Raw genomic sequence first — 22,486 nt, 5'->3', positions numbered from 1 at the left:
TTTTTCAAGTTGACCAAACACAGAGCATGTGGATCAAACTGAAGTATTGCATAGTGATTTTGGAGGAATAATCCTGACCTTGAACACTTATCTGAGTTTTTTCCCCCATCACTAATATATTGTACTCCTCCATTTGGAATACCAAGAACTGAGTTTCACTACTGTGTTAGAGTATGAAATATAGTGTCCAGCTTCAAGTGAGATCTTTAGGAACCTTCATATTCCGTGTGTTCTAGGAGAGATGCTGATGAATCATCTGTGGAAATAGAATACCATGAGTAACCTCAACATAAGAAGCAATCTGAATAAAGATGAAAGTCAAATATAATTTAAGTTATATACCTTTTGGATGAGTGATTTTAGTCTTTCTAGGAATTCTTTGGGTGGTTTTTTCTCATAAGAATCACATGAAGGACATGTCTAGAAATCAATGAAAGAGTAATAATCTTCTTTAAAGCTTTTTTCCTATTTAATAAAATGTTCATTCAAATTTTATGTTTTCCAATTAGAGACATAAATCATGTTCACTGAAAAACTTTGAGAAGCACATAAAGTTGTTCAGAAAATAACAATGAGAAAAATCACTTGTAATCCCATCATTAGAGATGACCACTGCAGTGTTTTGATATGTATCCTCCCAGTAATTTTTTCTTTGCATTTGTGTTATTTACACTGGCTATTAATTTGCCTTTGTTTCAACACAACATAACACAAGCATTTCCTACATATTAAATATTCTTCAAAAATATATCCCATAATATTTGCTTTGTATTCCTACATAGGATTGAAGTATTACTATTTTGGGGCATGTAGATTGCTTCTGACTTTTCACTGTTGTATTCAATACTGCAATGGACATCTCTGAGTAATTTTTCATGTACATCTTTATTTTATTCGATAAATTACTAAAAGTAGAATTACTAAATTAAAGGGATAAAAAAATTTAAGGCTTTTGATATACGTTATAAAACTTTTACCTCTATTCACATAGAACATTCTTACCATTATTGTGCATTGTTAAAAATTTTAATTGAAAAAAATAGGATTTCCTATCTTAACTTGCATTTATTTGATTATGAAGAGATTAAACAATTCTTCACATGTGCATTGCCCACTTATATTTCTCTTTTTTAAAAATCCTTGGTTTATATTCTTTACCCTTATTCCTGTTGAGATACCAAACACCAGGCCATTGCTTGCTGTTTAGCATCTCTAATGCCGGTTTGATGTTGTGGTGAGAGATATTTGACTGAAAGATAAGAGATATAAGTTCTAATTCTCATTCTGGCACTTAATATTCGTGGAGCTTGGGACAAGTCACTTAATATCCTTGGTCTCACTTTCCCATCTGTCAAATGAAGGTGCTTAACTGGATAATTCTATGTTCAGTGCCAATATTACCATTTTATGGTCTTTGATATTGGGTTTCAAAGACATGCTCAACTCTTTTCTTCTTTGAGGAAAGTTTTAGAGGGATACTTTTCACATTGCAACCTGGTCAAGCAATCAAAGGAAATAAATATCATTTTGATATTGTAATTAAGATTTCATTTGAATCACATGTGAAATTCCTTAGAGGAGAGAGAACTGATAGAAAAATTTCTAGTAATTTATCTTATGTGTTTATCCACTGGTTTTGATTAATGCCTGAATTACTCATGAGATTATCTGCATTGCTCATGAGTTGGCGTAAGAGGAAATATACAAGAGGTTCTCAGGGACCACAAAACTAGGGATTATTGAAATTCCCCAGCCAAATAATGGGGTCTACCCATTCAAATGTAGTACTGACTCTGCAGTTGTACAGGACAGTAATAATATTCTTTAAAAGAGGAAGGCAATGTTTGAGATTTATCCTGGTGTCTTGTAGGCTACCTCTTTTCTTTCAGGAAAACTGGGATCTAGCTCCTGTTAATAAGGATACAAGTTATATGTGATCATATAATGAGAGCAGAATATATTTTAACTCTTAAGTCACAATTGAATTCTCTGCCTAATGACTTCCTCACCTTGAAAGCTATATTAATTATTCCAGCTACCAGGGGCTGTTAGCAAATTCTAATTGGATTTCTGGACGCTTTCAAGTTTGTGGACTGAGAAGTGGTGACTTTGCTTCTCAAAACACACTCTATATGATAAGGTATAACATGTAACTGGAAGGAAGGCACTGGAGGCTCTGGCTCTGTGTGTTTGTGTGTGTTTGTGTGTGTGTGTGTGTGTGTGTGTGTGTGTGTGTGCGTGATGTAATAGATATAGTTAATAAGTACAAATAAGTTAGATGACAAATGACAGTCTTACCAGTTTATGTTTCTGTCTTTTCCCTGCATTTGTGGGAGGTAGTTTCCTCTTCAGCTGTTTAGTTAATACATTAATTATCTTTTCATTGTCTCCGGTATTTGCTGACTTTAGTTGGATCTTCTGAAAACATGAAAAAGCTGACCGCTCACAGTGTCTCTGAAAGAGAAATAATTTGTATAGATGTTAATGAAAGTTATTCAGAAAGTAAAAATGACCTTCCCAATCCTCTTTTCCTACTTCTACTGCAGTGTCTTGGGTCACATTTATTTTAGCAGACAAATGAGGAATGATTTCATGTCCTACTTAATCTTTGGGCTAAAGAGCAGACTCTTGTGATATAAAATTTCCCCGTGTTAGGGGAGAGAGGACATTTTCCTGTCTCACAGACAAGAAGAGGGAGCTTTGCTTTGCCACGGTTCTTTATTCCTAATGTCATTTTGAGGTCTGGGTGTTGGGCAGGACTTGGTATTTCATAAGGGAGAGTTAGTTTGGTTTTAGAACACACTTTATGAATTATGAGGCTCTAAGAGACATTGTGACTGGTGGCAGCTTTGGGTGAGTTACGCTGTAGTCTGATTAAGAATCGTTTCATTTGTCTTTTGTTTCTCTCTGCAATGTACGTAGGAGTATCTAACAATGACACACATGTCTTGAGCAGCACCTTATCCTGTACAATGCCTGGCATAGTGTCTTGTTGCTAGTGAGTGCTCAACAAATATTTGTGGAGTGGACAAATGAAGTAAGTGAGTTAAAGCCCCTCCTTTGGGGAAAGGAAGTGGGTGCCTACCTCTGATGGCACATTCCACACCTAAGATTCAGTACACCTGCTGTAGACCATGCGTGACTTTTCTAAAATCCTATTCACACTCTCAAGTCCATTAGGGTGGGATCTGCCTGAATCAAGCAGTCAAGGAACAGAATTTGAGACATGCCTCCCCCGCAATGGGCAGGAAGACTGTCCCTTAGAACATAAGAGTAATGTCTCAGAGCATGGAGAAGTGGGCAGATCAAGGATCAAAAACTTGACTCTTGCTTTAATCAAATAACCAGTGACTAGTGAATAAGTCAAAATGTTAGAAATTGAGCTGAAAATGAAATGGAATTGATTGGAAGAACAAAATTTATACTGGTTTGTTGGAAACATTTTAATGCTGATCTAAGAACTTGTATCCAGGTTACTTTTTTCTTTCAGCAAATGTCTGTATATGATGCTATCCACCGCCCTAAAGTTGCTATATCTTCATTTCACCGGTGTATATGGAAGTTACCGCCATGTATACAGAAGCCTCAATTTTTCTCAGTTCCTACAAGGGCCGTCCTATATACAACAATACTACGTGAGTCTTCCCATGACAATCAGCTGAAAATAGCATCTGGCCTGCTTTGCATTTTCCAACCTATATGCTTACCCATTATGAATGTTGATTAATAACATGCATCTTTAAGACACAACCCCATCAGGTTTGCTTTGCATACGTGGCCACAAGCCGAGAACCAGCTTATCTGGTTTCCTTATATCAGAGCAGCTTGCCTCTCATAAGGGCGAGATAGTGTCCTTTACATATGTTTGCCAAAATGCTTATTTAATAGAAACTATATATAAATGTTAATTATAGCACTTTTTTTTCCTTGAAAACCACATGTTCATGTTTGTTGAAGTTTTTTCTTTTCTCTTCTTTTTGACCACAACCGGCTTAACTTACTGGAAAAAAATAATATTCATATTTAAAGAGGTAAATTTTCCAGCTGAAACTGAAAACACTAACTGTTTCATCCGTGATGATCTGAGAAACCAGCATTTCTCACAGAGACCCATTTTGCTGAGTTAACATTTACATGTGGATGTTGAAAGAAAATTAGGTTCCAAAGAACTATAGGGGCCTACCAAATGAACTCCCTTGAGACAGGTATCGCCAAGAGTGGTCAACACAAGCAAGCAAAGATTTTGCACCTGAGAAAGCCTTTCTGAAAACCTCTGAATGGCATCTGGACACCAGTGCCTGTATTGATGGGGCTGTGCTTTCTCTCCTGCCCTTCCTTGTTCACCTGTGTCAATAGACATTGGAATTTTGCTTTGTGCTTTCTGCAAGCAGCAGAGCTATCCCTGGCAATCTGTGGTCCAGGACGAATACCTGCTGGATTTGGCTTCAGATGCACAGTAAAGGCAGCCTCAATAAGGAAAAGAAGCAAAGGAGCTGTTCTGCTAAACTGCCTTAAGGATGTGTTGAGAAGAGGAGTAGAGAGATTAACTTTGATTCAGGCAGCTTAGGTGCCCTGTCACTCAGGATGACCCCGAGTTCACGTGCAGCACTACCATCTGGGAGCAGAGCCACTGTTTTGCTTTGCTGTGCCTTGCAGACTCAGAGGGCAAGGCTTTGTTTCCCTCATCCTTTAACACCTGGAAACATGAGGAGTTATCCGTCCTACATTAGTTCTGCAGAATCGAGGCAGCAGTAAGGAAATCAAAAGCAAGAGTAACAAACTACTCTTTTTAGCTAGTCAAGTGCTGCTTTTGCAAGGAGGTGCACTTGGCTTTGTTGATTTGCAATTGAATATTTGAAAATATTTGCTTCCTTACAATTTATTTTTGACCTACTTAACGTTTCTTTCTTTTTTTCTTTTTTTTTTTTTTTTTTTTTGCAAAGAAAGCCCTGGCCATTCACACTACGAAGTCTTGCTAACTGGGTAAAATTACCTTTGTCCTGCATACAAACTAGGTTTATATCAGGGTTCCTCAACAGTGGCACTGTTGACATTTTCAGATGGATAATTCTTGGTTGTCAGGACTGTCCTGTGCATTCTAGAATGTTTAGTAGCATCCCTGGCCTCTACCTACTAGATGCCAATGGAAACCCCACACACACAATTGTGCCAACTAGAAATTTTTCCAGACAATGCCAAATGTTCTCAGAGGGCAAAATCACCACCAGATGAAGACTACTGATTGTATGATTAGAAAGAGAAAGAAAGATGCCCGGTGAGGCCAATTAGCAACCTTAGATGATCACTATATATCAACATTTATATGCAACATTTAAATGAACTTATTTTCATTAAACTTGTTAATCTTTTTAACTCTTTATAGACTCTGCTTTGATGCTAGCCCTGAAAAACTTGATATAATGCTACTGTGGCCTTGAACTATTTTCTTCTCTCCTGGGTTTGCCTGCCAGCATAGCTTAAAGATCTTAGTAATACCATTATTCACTTGTATCATAGCCAGCATTGCTTGATCAGATTATCAGATAGATACAGTGTCACTGAGACAAAATCCTGTCATTATAAGATAAAAAAGATCTCTCTTTAACAAAGGATATAAAGGAAGTACCCACTGGATCAACTCAAGTTAGAAAGTGGGATATCTAACTTGGAAAGTTAGAGACTGAGCTAAGAATCTCCCCAAAGGACTCTAACCACAGCAGTTAGACAAAAGGCATGAGATGCTAAAAAAGATACGTTTTGATAATTAGGGCATTAAGAAATAGTCTTACTTGTTGGAAAAGTCTTTCCAATGAGCTGAATGTGCTACTTTCATTTTAGGTATTGCTTATTAGAAAAGGACCTAGTAAATGAGAGTGGTTAGGTTCAGAGCTAGAGAGTGAATTTTAGAGAAAAGCAATAGTTGTGACTCATTCACTTTCTAAACTTCTACACATAGTCATTTACGATAATTGTTTTCTTTGCAATGTATCTTCCTAAGTCTCCCCTTTGTAGTGTCCTAATTACTGGTAACACTTTTATAGTTATTCTAATTTATGCAGTTAAAGGTCTGTGACACTGAAAACATTTCCCCCAGTTGTGTTTATATCCTCAGGGTACCAAACCTGAAGACTAGATCGAAGTTACCAAGGAAAAGATCAGCACATAGCACACTTGAACTGTACGCTAGGATAGGCCTCTTCTTCCTGGGACCTAATGGATTTAAATGGCTTAAGAGAACAGGATGACTTGTTGTAAACCATCCTTTCAAAAGACCTCACCGAAGGCCAAAGACAAGACTCATCGAGGCCAAGGTACATGGGAATTATATTCTAAAGGATGGCCTTGATTTCCACACTACCATTCTTCCATGCCGTGCTATAATGTATTCCTTCTTTCTTTCTTCCCTTCTTTTTTTATTCCTTCCTTTCTCTCTTTGTCTCCCTTTCTCCTTTCCTCCCTTTCTTTCTTTTTTTCTCTTTCTTTCTTCCTTTCTAGTTATTAAAAGGTGAATTCTGCTTCTGTGGTATGCGTCTATATTTCATACATAGGTTTACAAAGAGGCTCAAGAACTTTCACGCACAAGGATTCTTAAAATGTAATTAGTTGGTCATTGTTCAGCAAAGGATCATAGTGTAGATTTATTTTCTAGTTTTGTATTCTATCTCAACAATACTACTTGAGAATACTCTTAGAGATATTTGGAGATAAAAGTATATCTTGTAAGGTATGTAGTGTTTTATTGGTTGGCTTGTTGGTGAACCAATGAATATTTGAGCAAAATAGAAATAACTGTTTTACCAATTATTAAACCCCGAAATTCATGGAAATTAAGTATATTTCTAAATAATCATGTTAATGCCTCTCTTAATTTGATTTTAAAACATGTCAAATTTATTTTCACAAATAAATTCAACTGGTCTTACCTTTACATCTTCTGGAGCTGGCAGAAATTCAGGGTCCTAGAGCAAAAGAAAATTAGTTCTGAGTTATTTATATAAGTCAAAAAGCTCCTTTTATAGTAATTGAAGAATATTATTTAAACTTTTTTGTGACAAATATGGCCTTACCAAGTCATTCACATAGTTTTTCAGCTGATCAACAATATCTATAAGTTGACGCAGTCTAATCAAGAGGCGATCTTGCCCTTGGAAGCTTGATTTATGGGCCACTGTCCCTGAGAAGAGGACCATCAGGCAGATGACTATTCTCTCCATGTTGCCAGGTCTGGATCTCGTAAGTGCTAGTAGAGCAAGACCTTGGTCTCAGTTTTCACCTCAGTTTGTGAACAGGCTGTCAGTAAAGCTATCTATTTATTCATCCTTCAGGGAGAGATAAAGCCCTCCCATTGCAGCCTGGAAATCTTTGTAAAATGGATGAATGTGAGTAACTCTTTTTTCTTTTCCGCTGGCTAGGTATACGTGTGCATGTGCTAATGCGCGGGGGCAGGGATTGATGGAGTCAACGAAATGTGCCCCATCTGCATCTTAGACAGGAAAAAGAGAGAAATGGGTGAATTCCAATTTTCAGCATGAATCAAGAAGTGTGCACAGTAAATAAAAGCTACTACAAGACTTCAAAGAAGTAAACAAAATACTTTGATGTCTCCTTCTGTGCCTCCCTGGCATCTTACCTGTTCTCCCTGACAGTCATAAGGGCACTTCAATAATGAGTAAAGTGGCAACATGTGCTTTCTTGCAGGATTTTTTCTTGTGGTAGTAACTAGGCTTTTTGACTGAAATCGTCCAGTATTCCATCATAAAGGTAGGAGGAGAGCTGCCTTTTAGGAAATTTTAAATATCAGGGGTATTTTCCAAATTAGCAAGAATATTTTAGGTTCTTAATCAGGTTAAATGGTTTAAAGTAGAATGTGCTCCAACTCTTCTCCAAAGCATCTTTAAGTAACATTAATCTCAGCTTCTAACATTTTACTTAACAATCTGATTTATACATATCGTCTTATCCCCCAATCAAGATCTCACTCTACCTTCATTCAAAAGAAAGAAAAAAAAGAAACTCTGTAATGTCTATCTCTTCTATATAATGCATCAGTTAAATGAATGAAAAGTGCTAATACTCATTCCTCTCTAAACCAAAATTTTATTTCAAACAGCAAAATCCAAAAATACCCATAAGTGACTCTTTTTCTCTTCGGGTGGTGTTACTTATTATTTTCTCTGGGTATGAACAACACATTTCTAACTATGACAGATAGAGGTTAATAAAAAGCTCGAAGTCCAGAAGTGGTTTTATCATCCTCCTCTCTGCTGCTTCTCCTCTCCCTGCTACTCTTCACTCATTTGAGAAAGCTGAATACGATATTCCAGAAACATAGAAGTAGTATTGTAGCTAGTCAACTAGGCCTTACAAATAAAACTCTTGACTATAGATTTTGTTTATCCATTTATTTCTTCATCTGTTTCATCACAAGCTTACAGCCATACTTTTTTCTAAAATGTTATCTGGCTAAGATAAATTGGACTTTGGACTTGATTTGCTTTGAAGGTTGTTTGTAATCTTTTTACCATAAAATAAAGGTATCAAGGTATCTTTTTACCATAAAATAAAGGTATCAAGAAGTCCTCCCTATAATCATTAAATTCCATAGGGGAGGGTTCATGTGTAAACCCATGAAATACATATGGACTTGGGGTTGCCAGTTGGCACCTCAAGATTGCCTGCATCACCTTTGTGCATGCTTTCTGTTTCTGCTAGAGAGATGTGAGTCTCCTTGAAGACACTAACCACAGTGTTCAAGAGCTCAATTTCTAAAGCAAAGTGCTTGAATTCAAATCCAGGCCATAACAATTAATTGTACATATGACCCTGGATATGTTATTGCAAAAAGAAGGTAAGTATAGAATCTAATCATAGGGTGTGATGAGGCTTAAATAGACATTCCAAGTAAAAGGGCCAAGTACAGCACACAATAAAATCCCAGAAGATTTGTGTGCTGACCGTGGATGAGGGTAGAGAGGAGAATTTATAGAAGCCTGGAGACTCTAATGGATCCCTGGAAGGAAGAACATGGGCAGGTCATCCAAAATACAAGGGTGTTCCTCTGCTGGTCATGAAAAGGTCAATAGTCTTTGGTGCTGCTTAGAGAGAATCACTCATCCCGACTCTGGAGTGCCTCACTACCACCCTAGATACCCCAGTTGCTCCCTGAGACCTCCCAGCCCTCTGCAATCCATCAGCCAGCACGCCAGGATCTCCAAGGTCCCACTGTAGCCTTAGGACCCAAGAGCTTTCTGAGTCAGATCCCCTGCTTTAAGTGGCATTTCAGTTGTTAAGCATTTTGAATATCACTGCTGGTATAGTAGGCTGAGTAATAATGGCACCCCAAAGATGTACACAACCTCATCCCTGGAACCCATGAATATGTTACCATCACAGGTGACAAAAGGGACTTTACAGATGTGATTAAATTAAGGATCCTGAGATAATCAGATTCTCCTGAGTTATCCGTGTGGCCCAATATAATCACAAGGGTCCTTATAAGAGGAAGGCAGGAGTGTCAGAGTCAAAGAAGATGTGATGCCAGAAGCCGAGGTCTGAGTGATATGGGGCTAGAAGCCAAAGAATATAGGTAGCCTCTAGAAGCTGGGGAAGATGGGGAACAGGTTCTTCCCTAGAGCCTCCAGAAAGAATGCAGCTAACACCTCAGTTTTAGCCCCATTAAGCTCATTTTGGACTTCTGAAATCCAGAACTGTATAATAACGAATTTGTGTTGTTTTAAGCCACTGATTTTGTGGTAATTTGTTACAGTAGCTGTAGGAACATTACACACCTAGGTATGGAATTTTTACTCTTGGAAGAAGGGTGGGAAAGAGGAAAGGGTGATAAGGAGAGAACTAGTAAAGGCTGGAATTTGGTTTGTTGGACTTTGGAGGGTGCAGGTAGTGGGGACAAGGAATCATGAAGAAGAGAGGGAAGTAAGATTAATGTAACTACCATGGGGTATGGGATATTAGGGAGAAGAATATATAATGAGGACTTTCCTGAAAGTCTTGGTGTATTATAACAGCTTCTTCCTGGCACTGAGAAGGCTTGCTCAGGAGTGACAGTGTGTTTCAAAGTTATGCAGCCCAATTTGCATTGCACTTGAATTTATCACTGTGTTGAGATGGAACTTAGGGTGGGAGTAAAGGGCTCAGATTTACTTGAGTTATGTATTCTGCTTAGAAATACTAACTTTATTGCTACCTTTGCAGCATCATTTCATTGGGGTGTTAATGTATTTTTACTCTTTAAATTATAATCTTTTTTATTATTTAGATTCAGTCAGTCCTGCCGTTAACACTTGTAAGGAAAATGAGAATTTATTTCACTGTGACTAAGATACCAGGGCACAATGTGAGTATAACAAGAACTTTGTGTTTCCTTATATGCGATTTTGTCTGCAAGAAGTACTAGGTGAATGCAGAATCCTGCATCCAACCGAACCGAGCCATATAAGAATGTACAAAATGTACACACACCTCAAACACCCACCAGTCACCTCAGTTTACTGAGTGTGTGATGAGCCCCACCTGTCCACATCTGGTGTTCCATCCTGGGAACCCTCTGTTGCCATTTCTCAATAGCTGGTAGCTGCAACCTCCACGAACAAACTTCAGGTCTTTTTCTAGGTAAAATGCCATATTTATTGTAGTATTTATGTGTTTCTTAACCATTTAACATTTGTAAGACTGCTGTCTTTTTTATTAGGTTCCTGTCATCTTTTTAATGTGTCACTGACAAAGTTTTAGTGTTGTGCCCCTAATCCCATTTCCCCCATAAGCTCTGTGGTTGTTATTGTGCGATTTTATATAGTGTAGTTGATTTTTAGAAAAGTGTATGTCACAGTGTACCGGAACTGACTATTTTGTCTGGAAGTGTCACACTTAAGTCTCAACAGCATCTAGTTACATCCAGGTAAAGAACAAGACTAGGATAAAGGATTTATTCCTAAGAAAGGAGAAAAGGGGGACGAGGGAGGAAGGCAGAAAGAATGAAAAAAAAACAAACTCTTTCTTATTTTTACACATGGCTTATCTGAGCTCAGATTTCAAAAACCCTGGTGGTACCGCTCCTCCCCTGGCCCCTCCCCATTAGCACAGGGAAGCTCATCTTGGCCTCCATGAGCCTCCTGAAATTATTTGCAAATTGTTGTGTTTATGTTTGTGGGAAGAAGAAAACCTTAAATTTCATTCTCTTCTCCAAGGAAATATCAGGCAGCTGCTATTTTTGTTTTCTAGGTTCCAGAGACTTCTGTGAAGGGCAGTGCGATCCACGCTCCTTCAGCACGTCCACAGCACTGTGCACAAGAGCGACAGCTCCAAACTTTCTGTACAGGACAAGTGAAGGGACAGCAGTCTGGCTGAAGTTACACTTGTGTAGTAAGCACCCTGCTTTTACTTAGCTGCCATGTTTATTTGGTACCTTGGAGTGAGGTGTTGGGTTCTGCTAGATGCCTTCTTTCCAGGAAGATAACCCAGGTCGTCACCATGAAAGCATGAAACTTTAGTCACCCACCCGAGGGGATTCGTGGACATATTTCAAGAATTTCTCGAATGGACTGTGCTTATAGACCCCCTGGTCAGTGTAGGAAGGAGGCCAGGGCACTGAAGGAAGGCTTCCAGCAGGGAGAGCAGACTGAAGGTGAGAGGAATAAAGGGAAGGAGGGGCTGAAGTCTGAAAATGAATGCTGCTAGGTCATGGGGAAAGATGTGCCAGGTCTAAAACAGTGCTGGTCACTCTCTGCACCCAACTCTTCTGCCCTGTCTATACAGCTCTTCCTTGTGACCGCTGGGTGTCAAATACTCCCTTTCTGCTTTCACTTGCTTTGGCCACTCATGGGTAGGATTAGATGTCCTGCCTGGCAAACTCTGCAAAGAGAGGTCTCCGGTGTTTAGAGTGATATATGTTATTATAATATGTGCCACTCTGACATGCCAAAGGTATTCAAACAGGTGGCTTGTCTATAGACAACTATGACACCCATCAATGAGGCTAGAGATCAGATGTCCATCATTCCACGACCATCAGGCATAAAGGATGGAGAAAAAGAACCAGAAGATCCAAACTGTCCACCCAAGTTCCATCCTGACCCCATAGCACGAGATGTGACACGTTCCACTGGACTCAAGGCCTGCACCTGTTTCCTTCCCTAGGGTGAGGGGCTGCTAAAAACATCTTCTGTCTTGACCTTGCAGCTCCCAACACATGGTCATGAAAATAAAGAAGTACACCATTGGCCTTTGCTGTGTCCTCTTCCTAAGTTGTCTGCTGAGTTCCTCATTCATAGGAACCTCCTCCCCATGTTCTCCAAGGGGCGGCATCAGGATCTCAGAGAGAGGAGTCTGCAGATTGAATGCCACCCTCATTCTGGACAGTTATTTCTGTTTCTAGGGATGAGGATCATTTTTTGGAAAATCACTACTTTTCATCGTTGTATTTACAAAACTAATACATGTGTGTCATAAAACAAAGAATTCAAAGAACATATAATTGTGTAAAGTAAAAAGCAAAATTTTAAATTGCTCTCTTTTCTTCCCTAATTTTCACTTGCTGGGGGCACACTTGAGAGTTTACAAAGTATCGTTATAGACTCTTTTCCTATGTACTTAGAACAACAGAGAGGCATAGATATAGATACATACATATTGAAGGAAGTAGAATTATAAATGGACGTAAAGAAGTATAGAAAAACAAATATAAAGATATAGACATAGAAAAAATGTGTTTTTAACATAAAAATTTAATCTTACCATACATATTCTACAACTTTCCTTTTTCACTCAACAATATATCAGAGACAGCAATCCATACAGTACTCACACAGGGCTATCTCATTTAAATAGATAGATTGATATTCCATTGTATGGCTGTATTATGATTTATCTATTTATAACCCTGCTGATAGACATTTAGAGTGTTTCCAATTTTTATCTCCTACAAACAGTGCTGCAGTGAACATCCTTAAACATCTATGTCTTTAGCATATGTGAACTATATTTCTTTTAGGTACATATCCCACATTTCACGTCCTGAGTGGAAAGATTACATCCTTTTAAAAATTTGATAGAAACTGCCAAATTGCCCTCTGACCTGTCATACCAGTTTATATTCCCACCAGCAAAAGAGTCTCCTTTCCCACTCCATTCTCACAAACACATTTTTTAATAAATACTTTATTCATTTTTTTAAATTAATTAATTAATTAATTGGTTGCATCGGGTCTTAGTTGCAGCAGGTGGGCTCCTTAGTTGCAGCTCGCCAGCTTCTTAGTTGTGGCATGTGAACTCTCAGTTACGGCATGCATGTGGGATCTAGTTCCCTGACCAGGTATCAAACCCAGGCCCCCTGCACTGGGAGCACGCAGTCTTATCCACTGTGCCTCCAGGGAAGTCCCTCATAAACACTTTATATTGTGAATATTTTAGATGTTTGCCATTATGCTAAGGCAAAAAAAAAAGGCAAAAAAAATTAGTATCCTATCACTGATTTGCCTTTCTTTGATCAATAATTAAGTTTGGCATATTTCATATCTCTATTATCAGTGGTTTTTTGTTTTCTTCTGTGAAAAGCCTTGTTCATATTCTTTGCCCATCTATTGGGTTGTTTCTTACCTGTAAAGGCTCTTTTTCTCTTAAAGATATGTTAAACATGTTTAAAGTATTTTCTCTGTGGTGTCTTTTGCCATACAGAGATTTTGTTTTTATGTTACTGGATCTGAGAATCTTATGTTTTATGACATAAGCTCCTATTGGATATCAAAAATGTCTCTCCTTCCATAATAATAAATGGTAGAAATTGGTTTAGTCTTCCTCTTGCTTGAGAAATCCTAATGCCAATGAGTCACTATGAATTTAGGAGTACTTTTAAATGAATTTGCATTTAATTCATCACAAGACTAGTTACATACTTTTTTGAAAGTATGAATAATACATGTATGGTTGAAAATGATTTCGTTTATAAACAGTGGCCCACACATCACTGGATTCATGGCACCTGAATACCATCGTTTCAGAACAAAGTTGGATATGATATATAATTACTATATAAGTCTAATCTTATACCACACCCAAGGGGACAAAGCACTGCAGAATCCTAACATGGCATCCGAGCCATCAGTTGTCGATTGTGTTTGCTACACTTTTAGTGCTGAGTGTTTTATTTTACTTAGAGTCTTCAAATATGGATTCTCCATGTACACGGTAGCTCTATAATCAAAATTGACTGATTAACAAAGTGGACAACAGGAAAACAGTCTCTGAGATTTGCTCAGTGGACTCAAAGGTTGCCCTGAAATCAGCCTTTAAACTGAAAAATAGTTACACCTGAGAGCCACTTCTGTCACTAATAAAGGGGATCTCTGGGAAAAGACCTTGGACCAGTCGAAAAGATACTAATACTAATAATTATTAGAGCAAACACTTATATAGTTAAGTGCTTTACAGACATTATCTCATTTAAAGCACCAACGTGAGATGAGGTACTATGATTATCCCTCCTTACAGATGAGGAAATCAAGGCACAGCAAAGTTGAAGTGATTGGAGGACAACTGTTTGCAGAGCTTGACCATTTCTCTCCATATAAGGAAACTGCCACTGGTGCCAAGGCCATTGGGTTATAACAGAATAGCCTCTGCAGTTTGTGAGACCCCATAATGGGATTAAACCGCCATGGTGATGCTTCTGACATGTGGATTTGGAGAGAGGTGAGGAGTCCTTTTGCAGAATTATTCTTGGTGGTATCCAGAATGTAAATGTATATGTTGTCAGAGTTAATTAAATAATCAGCTTCCGATCTGGGTTGGAATATCCAATTGCCTGTCTTTTATTTTACCCAACCTGGTCCAGTGTAAGATTTGACTTTTTATTACACTAAATGTAATAATTTTCTGGCATTTTATACCCATACAGGAAGAGAGAAAGAAGTGAATAAACGCTTGCAATCATTTGGATCATGAATAGCACAGACAAAGTCAATCAGGAAAATCAGCTATCTTGACAACTTAATGGCCAAAATGTGATTAAGTTAGTTACATGTATTTAATCAATTATTGTTCATTTGCCATGTTTTTCAAGCCTTCTCACGGTAATGAAAACATCAGAACACTCATCTTCTGCTCCAGTTAGCTTCCACAACTTTAAAATAGACACTGAGGGGGCAATCAGTACAGAGGAAGACAAAAGAAACGTGCTTACAAAGAGAGCCAACTAAAATTAAATCTTCATGAAATTAAGAGATGGAAGCCTCAGTGTTTTGGTATATCCACAGTTAAGTCATCACAGGGCATGTCAGTGTATTTAAAAAAAGTTGTCTGTTACTTCTGCCATCTGTGTATGTATCACCTGGAAGCTTTAATGGCATGACAGGGATGAGGGACTCCTGCCCTTGACTTGATTTTCATCCAGGCCTCAGAATGACTGCTTTGATCCTTGCTACTATGTTCAGAGAATAATTTTTAATGGGGTTAGTGTTCAGGTCAACATTTATTTTTATTTATTTATTTTTACTTTTTATTGGAGTATAGTTGATTTACAATGTTGTGTTAGTTTCTGCTGTTCAGCAAAGTGAATCAGTTATACATATACTTATATCCATTCTTTTTTAGATTCTTTCCTCATGTAGGTCATTACAGAGTATTGAGTAGAGTTCCCTGTGCTATACAGTAGGTTCTTATTAGTTATCTATTTTATATGTAGTAGTGTGTATATGTCAATCCCAATCTCCCAATTTATCCCTCCCCCCTTTCCCACCCCCGGTAATGATAAGTTTGTTTTCTACATCTGTGACTCTCTTTCTGTTTTTTAAATAAGTTCATTTGTACCATTTTTTTAGATTCAACATATAAGTGATATCATATGATATTTGTCTTTCTCTGTCTGACTTACTTCACTCAGTATGACAACCTCTAGGTCCATCCATGTCACTACAAATGGCATTGTGTCATTCTTTTAATGGCTGAGTAATATCCCATTGTATATATGTACCACATCTTCTTTATCCATTCCTCTGTTGATGGAGATTTAGGTTGCTCCCATGTCCTCGCTATTGTAAATAGTGCTGCAATGAACATTGGGGTGCATGTATCTTTTTGAATTATGGCTTTCTCCAGATATATGCCCAGGAGTGGGATTGCTGGATCATATGGTAGCTCTATTTTTAGTTTTTTAAGGAACCTCCATACTGTTCTCCATAATGGTTGTACCAGTTTACATTCCCACCAACAGTGTAGGAGGGTTCCCTTTTCTCCACATCCTCTCCAGCATTGTTTGTAGATGTTTTGGTGATGGCCATTCTGACTGGTGTGAGGTGATACCTTATGGTAGTTTTGATTTGCATTTCTCTAGTATTTAGCGATACAGGTCAACGTTTAGGATGGAGACCTTAGAAATGTAAGGATTAAGGTGTCTAGAGAAGGTCCTCAGTAATTATGAAGAACAATGACCCCAGCAGCCCACAATCCAAGTGAACCACAATACCTAGAAAAGTTTTGAGTGTCCACCTCTCCCTCCTTTGATCTCCTCCTGGCTTTCTCTCTGGATCTCTCTCTTCCCCTTTTCTCTTTTGTTGCTCATTCACTCCCAGTTTCTCCTCCTCTTTTCTTCTCTCTCCCTGGCTTTGTTTTCTTTCATCCTAGTTTGTTTTTTGTTCAAATCCTCACACCATGTATGTTTCTCATAAACTCATAACAACACACAATAATAGTTTATTAAATTTCACTTATTATTGGTTGGAGTCCTCCTGAGAAAGAGCTCAAAGAGGGACTCAAGAAAAAGACATTAGAATTAAAAGTCCTTGATAGCAGAAAGCTTTATGTGGAACAAAAGTGTGACATCCTTCACGCTGTGTCCTCTAAGAGCATTAAACTACATCTGGGGAGGGTCATGAGGTGACTTGATTGAGATGGAAGGATGGTCTCTGTCACATGTGACAGATTGGAAGGAGTTTGAAGACCCAAGTGGAGGAAGATGAGAAAAGTACATTGAAAATATGTTCTGTGCAGTGCATGTGTTGGGCACTAAGTAATGCCACTAAGGTGGCATTCGGTGAAATGCCACAAATAAAGTGACATTTCAATAAGGTGAAATTTGACAGGGTTTTGTGTGATTAACAAACATCCATAGGAGCTTTAGAGACTCATTATCTCAGCTACGACAAGGAAGTGATATTGCTGCTCTGAAAGGACTCCTTGGGGGGGCTTCCCTGCAGGTGAAGGGGAGGGAAAGTAGGCAGGGCTTTGTGCCTCTCCACCCCTGCTTCAATCAGAGAAAATCTTCTTTTATTTGTTTTATACATTGCGTCCTGTGTGAGATTTAGTTTGAAAAAAGGTTTACCCACTAGGGAAAAAAAAGAAACAGTTTTAAAGTGACTGATGGTGTTCCCTATTTGTAGAGCCCAGGGTGGTGGTATCACCTACCTGTGCCCAGGTGTTCTGCCTTGGATAAGGAAGCCATGCCATGGTCCACAGAGGGCATGGAAAGCCCACTTTTGCACTGTGGTTAATTGGTTGCTAATAGATATTACAGTTAACAATTTATTGGGCGCACACTATGTGCCAGGCATTATTCTGATGATTTTTGTCCCTATTCTATCTTTTAGTTATTACTGTATTAAATCAATTCTTGGACAACACATTTGTATATTTATGTCTTGGAAGCCAGGCTGCCCTTTATAATCAATGGCAACTTACGGTTAATAAAGTCCAATTAGCCACCTACCCTCACATTTATGAGGTAACTGCTATTGTTATACATTTTACAGATGAGAAAACTGAGGCACAGAGAGTTTAAGAAACTTGTCCAAAGGGGCACTTATAAGAGGTGATGTGATGGCTACTGCTAAACATCAAGATTGCTACTGACTAGGTAATAAGATGGGCTAGGATGATGCCTGTTAGTGCTGAGAATAAAAGTTTTGATATGGGAACCATGATGAGGGTGGCAATATATCACAGCCATAATATGAAATTATGCATAACTTGTCGGAAAAAAAGAAGACTAAGTCTTACATTTCTGTATATTTTCTATAAACTCTGCCCTCTCTAACTTCATTATTCACAGTAAAAATTATCTATTAATGAATAAGATAATGAGAAGGTTTTTTGCCTTTAAAGGTTATAACTTAGGTAAGTCCATCAAAACTGTCTTTGCACATAGCAGGGACCCATTAAATGTTAGTTCCCTGCTTTTTTTCAGGGATCAAAAAAACTGTCTTGTGGATCATACTTTTAAAATGTCATGGTGGTGGCTACCACCTCGGATATTAAATTTATTTGTAAATAGAAGCAAGCATGGGGGAATATTGCAGTTAGAGCTTTGATGATTCCAGTTGATTTCTAAACAGATTTATCATGTGTAAAGCAGTTTTCCTGACTACTCGAGAAATAGGAAAAGCATTTAGGCAATGGAGGATCGTCTACGATTTTTTACTGTAAGTTCACTGGAACATCATGGAGGGAAGGTGAAGAGAATTAAAATTAATAACTATGATCAGGGACAGAATGTCTTGATTGTTAGAAAAGTGAATAAGAACAAAACCAACAGGAGAACTCAGTAGACGTCCACTTTGTGTGAGCGTGAGGTGGGGAAAATAGTTTCCCTGTCACCTAGTGAGAGCAACTAGGCGAATGACGTGAATTTAGCACACGTCACCTAAGAGGTCTGTGGCTTAGGAACATGCTGAGTCAATTTGCTACTTGAGAATTTACATCACCTTGATAGTGGACTTCCCCAAAAGTGGAATTCTAAGCAACCTCATATCCCTACCTGGGGAGAGCAGAGATTTCCTTTTTCCTCTGTCTCTGACTGTCCAAATCATGCGATGGATACAAATCAGACCTCATTCCCTCCACCCACATTTTCCTTTACATAATACCACAGTGAGATTTTTCCTACAGCTTAGTCACTGGTAGTTTAAACAGTATTCTGAAAATTAGGAGGCAAGGTGACAAAACTGCTTTCAAGGAATTTTTCTTAATCTCTAAATTGAGGATTCTTAAATTCATTATTCAGCAATTACCGTAAGAATGTTCCAGTCTGAAAGATAAAGTGGCTTGCTATTTAAAACAATAAATAGGAAACATTACATCATCAGAAAACATTTATTGAGGCTGTGTGTATTTGGTATCCTCCTAGATGCTATCAGGTCACTGCTCTACGAAGATACAAAGCAAACCTTAATTATACACATGATTGAGGAAATGAAAGCATGCTGGTCTTTACGTGTGAAAATGACACTAAATATGATCAGACAAATGTGCATTTGAGGTTTGTTTTACACTTGCACTGAGTTTTCTTTCCATAATTTCTTTAGCACATTTACTGCTGGTGACCTGTGTCATAATTCTAAGATGATTAGCACAGGTTAGACGTATAGTCTTTGCTCACGAAATGGTTTTTGGCTTTGAGATCTTGATAGTAACTAAAACCATGAGCAAGTACTATTATCGTCTCATGACTGATGCTTCAGTAAAAGTAATCTGGACTTATATGAATTTGGGAAAGGTTAGTAAAACCTACATTAGTGTAAGACACTAGTAAGATACAGAAGTTACAACAATATTAATTATATATGAATTCATCTACCAGAAGAAAATTAATTGGGGGAATTATGGAATAAGAACTTTAGCCATTAATATGCTAGTGGGATTCCTTTATTAAGCTTTGCATTAGAATTCATCTTGATAATATTGGCTTAAATTCGTGGTCATTTTTTCCCCTTTTGAGGCAGGAGAACCTCTGATAACTGCCTTCTGCCACAGTGGAGTGTAGAGAACCCATGTGACTATCTTGCTCACTGCTGTCTTTTCATGGTCCAGCACAGTGCCTGGCACAGAAAGGCACTTAATAAATATTTGTCTCCTGAACATATGAATGATTGGTTGATTGATTAAATGAATGAATGAATGAATTCATCAACTGATTATTGGTCTGTATTGGGTTGGCCAAAAAGTTCATTTGGGTTTTTACAAATGAACTTTTTGGCCAACCCAATACAAGAAATACAATTGGATATAGCAGAAAACCAATCACTAGCTCGATCCTGATTCTTGCAAACAGAAGAATGAGACTTAGTGGACACCAAAATGGGAGGAGACCACCCACAGTCTGTTTACCTAGTATCACAAAAACAGATAACTCAGGTTCTAGAAGACAGATGGTGACTTCCCTACAGTTACATCCACAGAAAAAAGCCAGCAGTTGTTCCCTAGATAAGACAAACTGTTTCCATTCGTGAAACAGAAGTATTTGTTAATCAACAAAGAAGTGGTCACTGGAGCAGAAACCTAGGCAAATGCCTTGAGCAGTTAAAACGAATTTCCTGCAGAAAAGCATTTCTTTTGATGATAACTTTAAAAAATAATTTATGTAGTTTCTTTTTCAGTAGCCGTGCTCCATCTGTATCATGCAGCATTATTAGCATTTGTTCACAACAGAAGTGGTAAAGAAATTACTCACCACAATTGTTAGACCGGCTTATTAGAGGCAGAGAGAAAAAGAGTGGCCTTCATGGGTACTCAGTTCAGATGCTGCAGTCAGCAAAGGTGTGGGCCACGGTTGGGGAGGATGTGAGAATGGAGGAGGGAACCAGCTTGCTTCAGTTTCTGGTGAAACATTAAAATTTGTAATGCAAGCCAGCTAGCCTGACAAGAGTGATTCGTTTCTTTCATTCTAGAAGAGAAGGGCTGCTGGGGAATAAATTCAGATAAATAAATATGGCTCTAAACTTTCTTTGAGTGTGAATTTCATGAAAGCCTCGCTTATGACGTCTCAGGAAATAAGTGCATATACTGGTTTTTTTTTAACTTTTATAGAATGTGCAAAATTAGATTATATCAATCATTTCTCATGAATGGCTTGATGCCATGGCTTCGGTCTTCAGTTATGAATTTGCATGTCCCATGCACTTTGATCCTTATGTGTCTGTGTATAATGAGTGCATCTTTGTTCATTTAAAATTCATTCAGCAAGTATTTATTGAGCACCAAATAGTCACGCTTTCTCCTCTTGTTTTTCCATGTGTGAAAACCTGGGATGGTCTTTAGCTGTGTTTTATTGGGCACAACTTTATTGGGCAAATGTTTTAGCAGGGACTTCCTAGCACATATGGTACTTTTGTAGAAATGAAAAACAAAAACAAAAAAAAACCCCAGCCCCCTCTGTGTGCAAAAGAATTATTTGCAAAAGTGTCTCTTCCTCTCAGAAGATGAAGCCCTGGGCACAGGGCTTGAGGAGGTGAGTGGGGCATGCTTCAGCCCCTTCCTGGGCACCATTTCGCAATACACAAAAGGCACACCTAAACGTGGAAACTCATCTAGATGAAGCCTCACAGAAACAGTTTGGGTTTCGTTCAGCTTTTGGTGATTTGGACCAAGAGTGGGGAGAGTTCCTTCAATCCATGTTAGTCAGAGAATCTCTATACCAAGACTCTGTTCTTCATTGTCCATCTGCCAAATAAAGGAGTTAGACTCAATGCCTTTTTTCCCCCTAAAAAATATGTATTTTGATTATATAGTACAGAGGTCAAGAGTGTGGGCTTTGGAGTCAGGTGCTTGAGTTTGAATCCTGGCTCTGTGATTTAAGAGCAATTTGGCCATGGGGAATGTCTCTGAGCCTCAGCTTGTTCCTTTGTAAAATGGAGATGATAGTACCTAGTAGCCAGTTCTTAGAGTTACAATAAGAATTAAATGATATAAGGCACATAAAGCACGTAGGACCGTATCTGGAGTAAGTGCTCAATAATCGTTAGTCATTATTATTGTTATTATTATTTAGTCAATGTGATTCCATATCTCCAGAAAGCCAAGAGCAGCCATCTACCTAGCATCAGTCATCTTACTAACACTGAATAGTTTATCCACACTTGCCACTCAGCCAGTTAAAACACCCTCTGGGTCACTTATCTGTAGTAAATAAGGGCATTCATTTGGTAGGCCTTGACAAAGTTACCGCCCTCTATCTCCTAACACTATTGTAATACCCCTAAGACATTTTTGATCTTTCTAGGGAAGGGTCAGGTGGCAAGCAGTTTATCCTGAATCAGATAATTGGAATCTGTACTGACACCTCAACATGCTCCTAAAAGCAGCCCCTGGAGATTCTTAAGAAGTAATCCCTCAAGCAGATGAATTCCTGAAGCACCCAAGGAGTACAGTGTACAGTTAGCCATTGCTGGATGACCAGCAATCCCAAAGCATAGTGGCTAAAAACAACCACCATTTATTATTTCTCATGAGCTTATGGGATGGCTTAATAGCTCTGCTGATCTTGGCTAGGCTCACTCATTTGTCTGTGATCAATGGGGGGTTGGCCTTGGCCCAGACAACTAAGTTCTGTTTTACTTTGCTCTCACATCGCTCCAGCCTAGGCATATTCTGATGGTGGTTGCCAGGGTCCAAGAGAAAAAGTGGAAACAGCAAGTCTTTTTCCAAGTCTCTGCTTGGGTCAAGTCATTAGCTAAAGCAAGTAAAGTGGCCAAGCCCAAAGTAAACA

General features: G+C 38.4%; 1 protein-coding gene and 1 long non-coding RNA gene across 2 annotated transcripts; one reads left to right on the top strand and one right to left on the bottom strand.

Annotated features, from left to right (window-relative positions):
• Positions 1–232: 232 nt before the first annotated feature.
• Positions 233–7,230, bottom strand: IL21 (interleukin 21). Its single transcript, XM_004316579.4, has 5 exons — positions 7,068–7,230; positions 6,924–6,959; positions 2,299–2,454; positions 343–420; positions 233–256 (listed from the first exon to the last, which is right to left on the bottom strand). Exons 1-5 carry the CDS (start codon positions 7,212–7,214, stop codon positions 233–235), a joined length of 441 nt encoding a protein of 146 aa, XP_004316627.1. The 5' UTR covers positions 7,215–7,230.
• LOC109548819 (uncharacterized) lies at positions 6,205–11,824 on the top strand. Its single transcript, XR_002174958.2, has 3 exons — positions 6,205–6,311; positions 10,277–10,354; positions 11,239–11,824. It is a non-coding gene; the product is annotated as an uncharacterized lncRNA (long non-coding RNA).
• The last annotated feature ends 10,662 nt before the right edge of the window (positions 11,825–22,486 follow it).

The sequence above is a fragment of the Tursiops truncatus genome, chromosome 5, assembly GCF_011762595.2.
Source record: "Tursiops truncatus isolate mTurTru1 chromosome 5, mTurTru1.mat.Y, whole genome shotgun sequence".
Taxonomy (NCBI): Eukaryota; Metazoa; Chordata; class Mammalia; order Artiodactyla; family Delphinidae; genus Tursiops; species Tursiops truncatus.
This window is presented reverse-complemented; position numbering and strand designations above follow the sequence as displayed.

What these genes read in the sequence shown, in the direction of transcription:
- IL21 (XM_004316579.4), bottom strand. Translation starts at nt 7,214, where the DNA reads ATGGAGAGAATAGTCATCTGCCTGATGGTCCTCTTCTCAGGGACAGTG. An exon ending in AAAGACAGAAACATAAACTG is followed by an intron (nt 421 to 2,298) that starts GTAAGACTGTCA and finishes ATTGATTTCTAG; the next exon opens with ACATGTCCTTCATGTGATTC. An exon ending in TAAAATCACTCATCCAAAAG is followed by an intron (nt 257 to 342) that starts GTATATAACTTA and finishes CTATTTCCACAG; the next exon opens with ATGATTCATCAGCATCTCTC.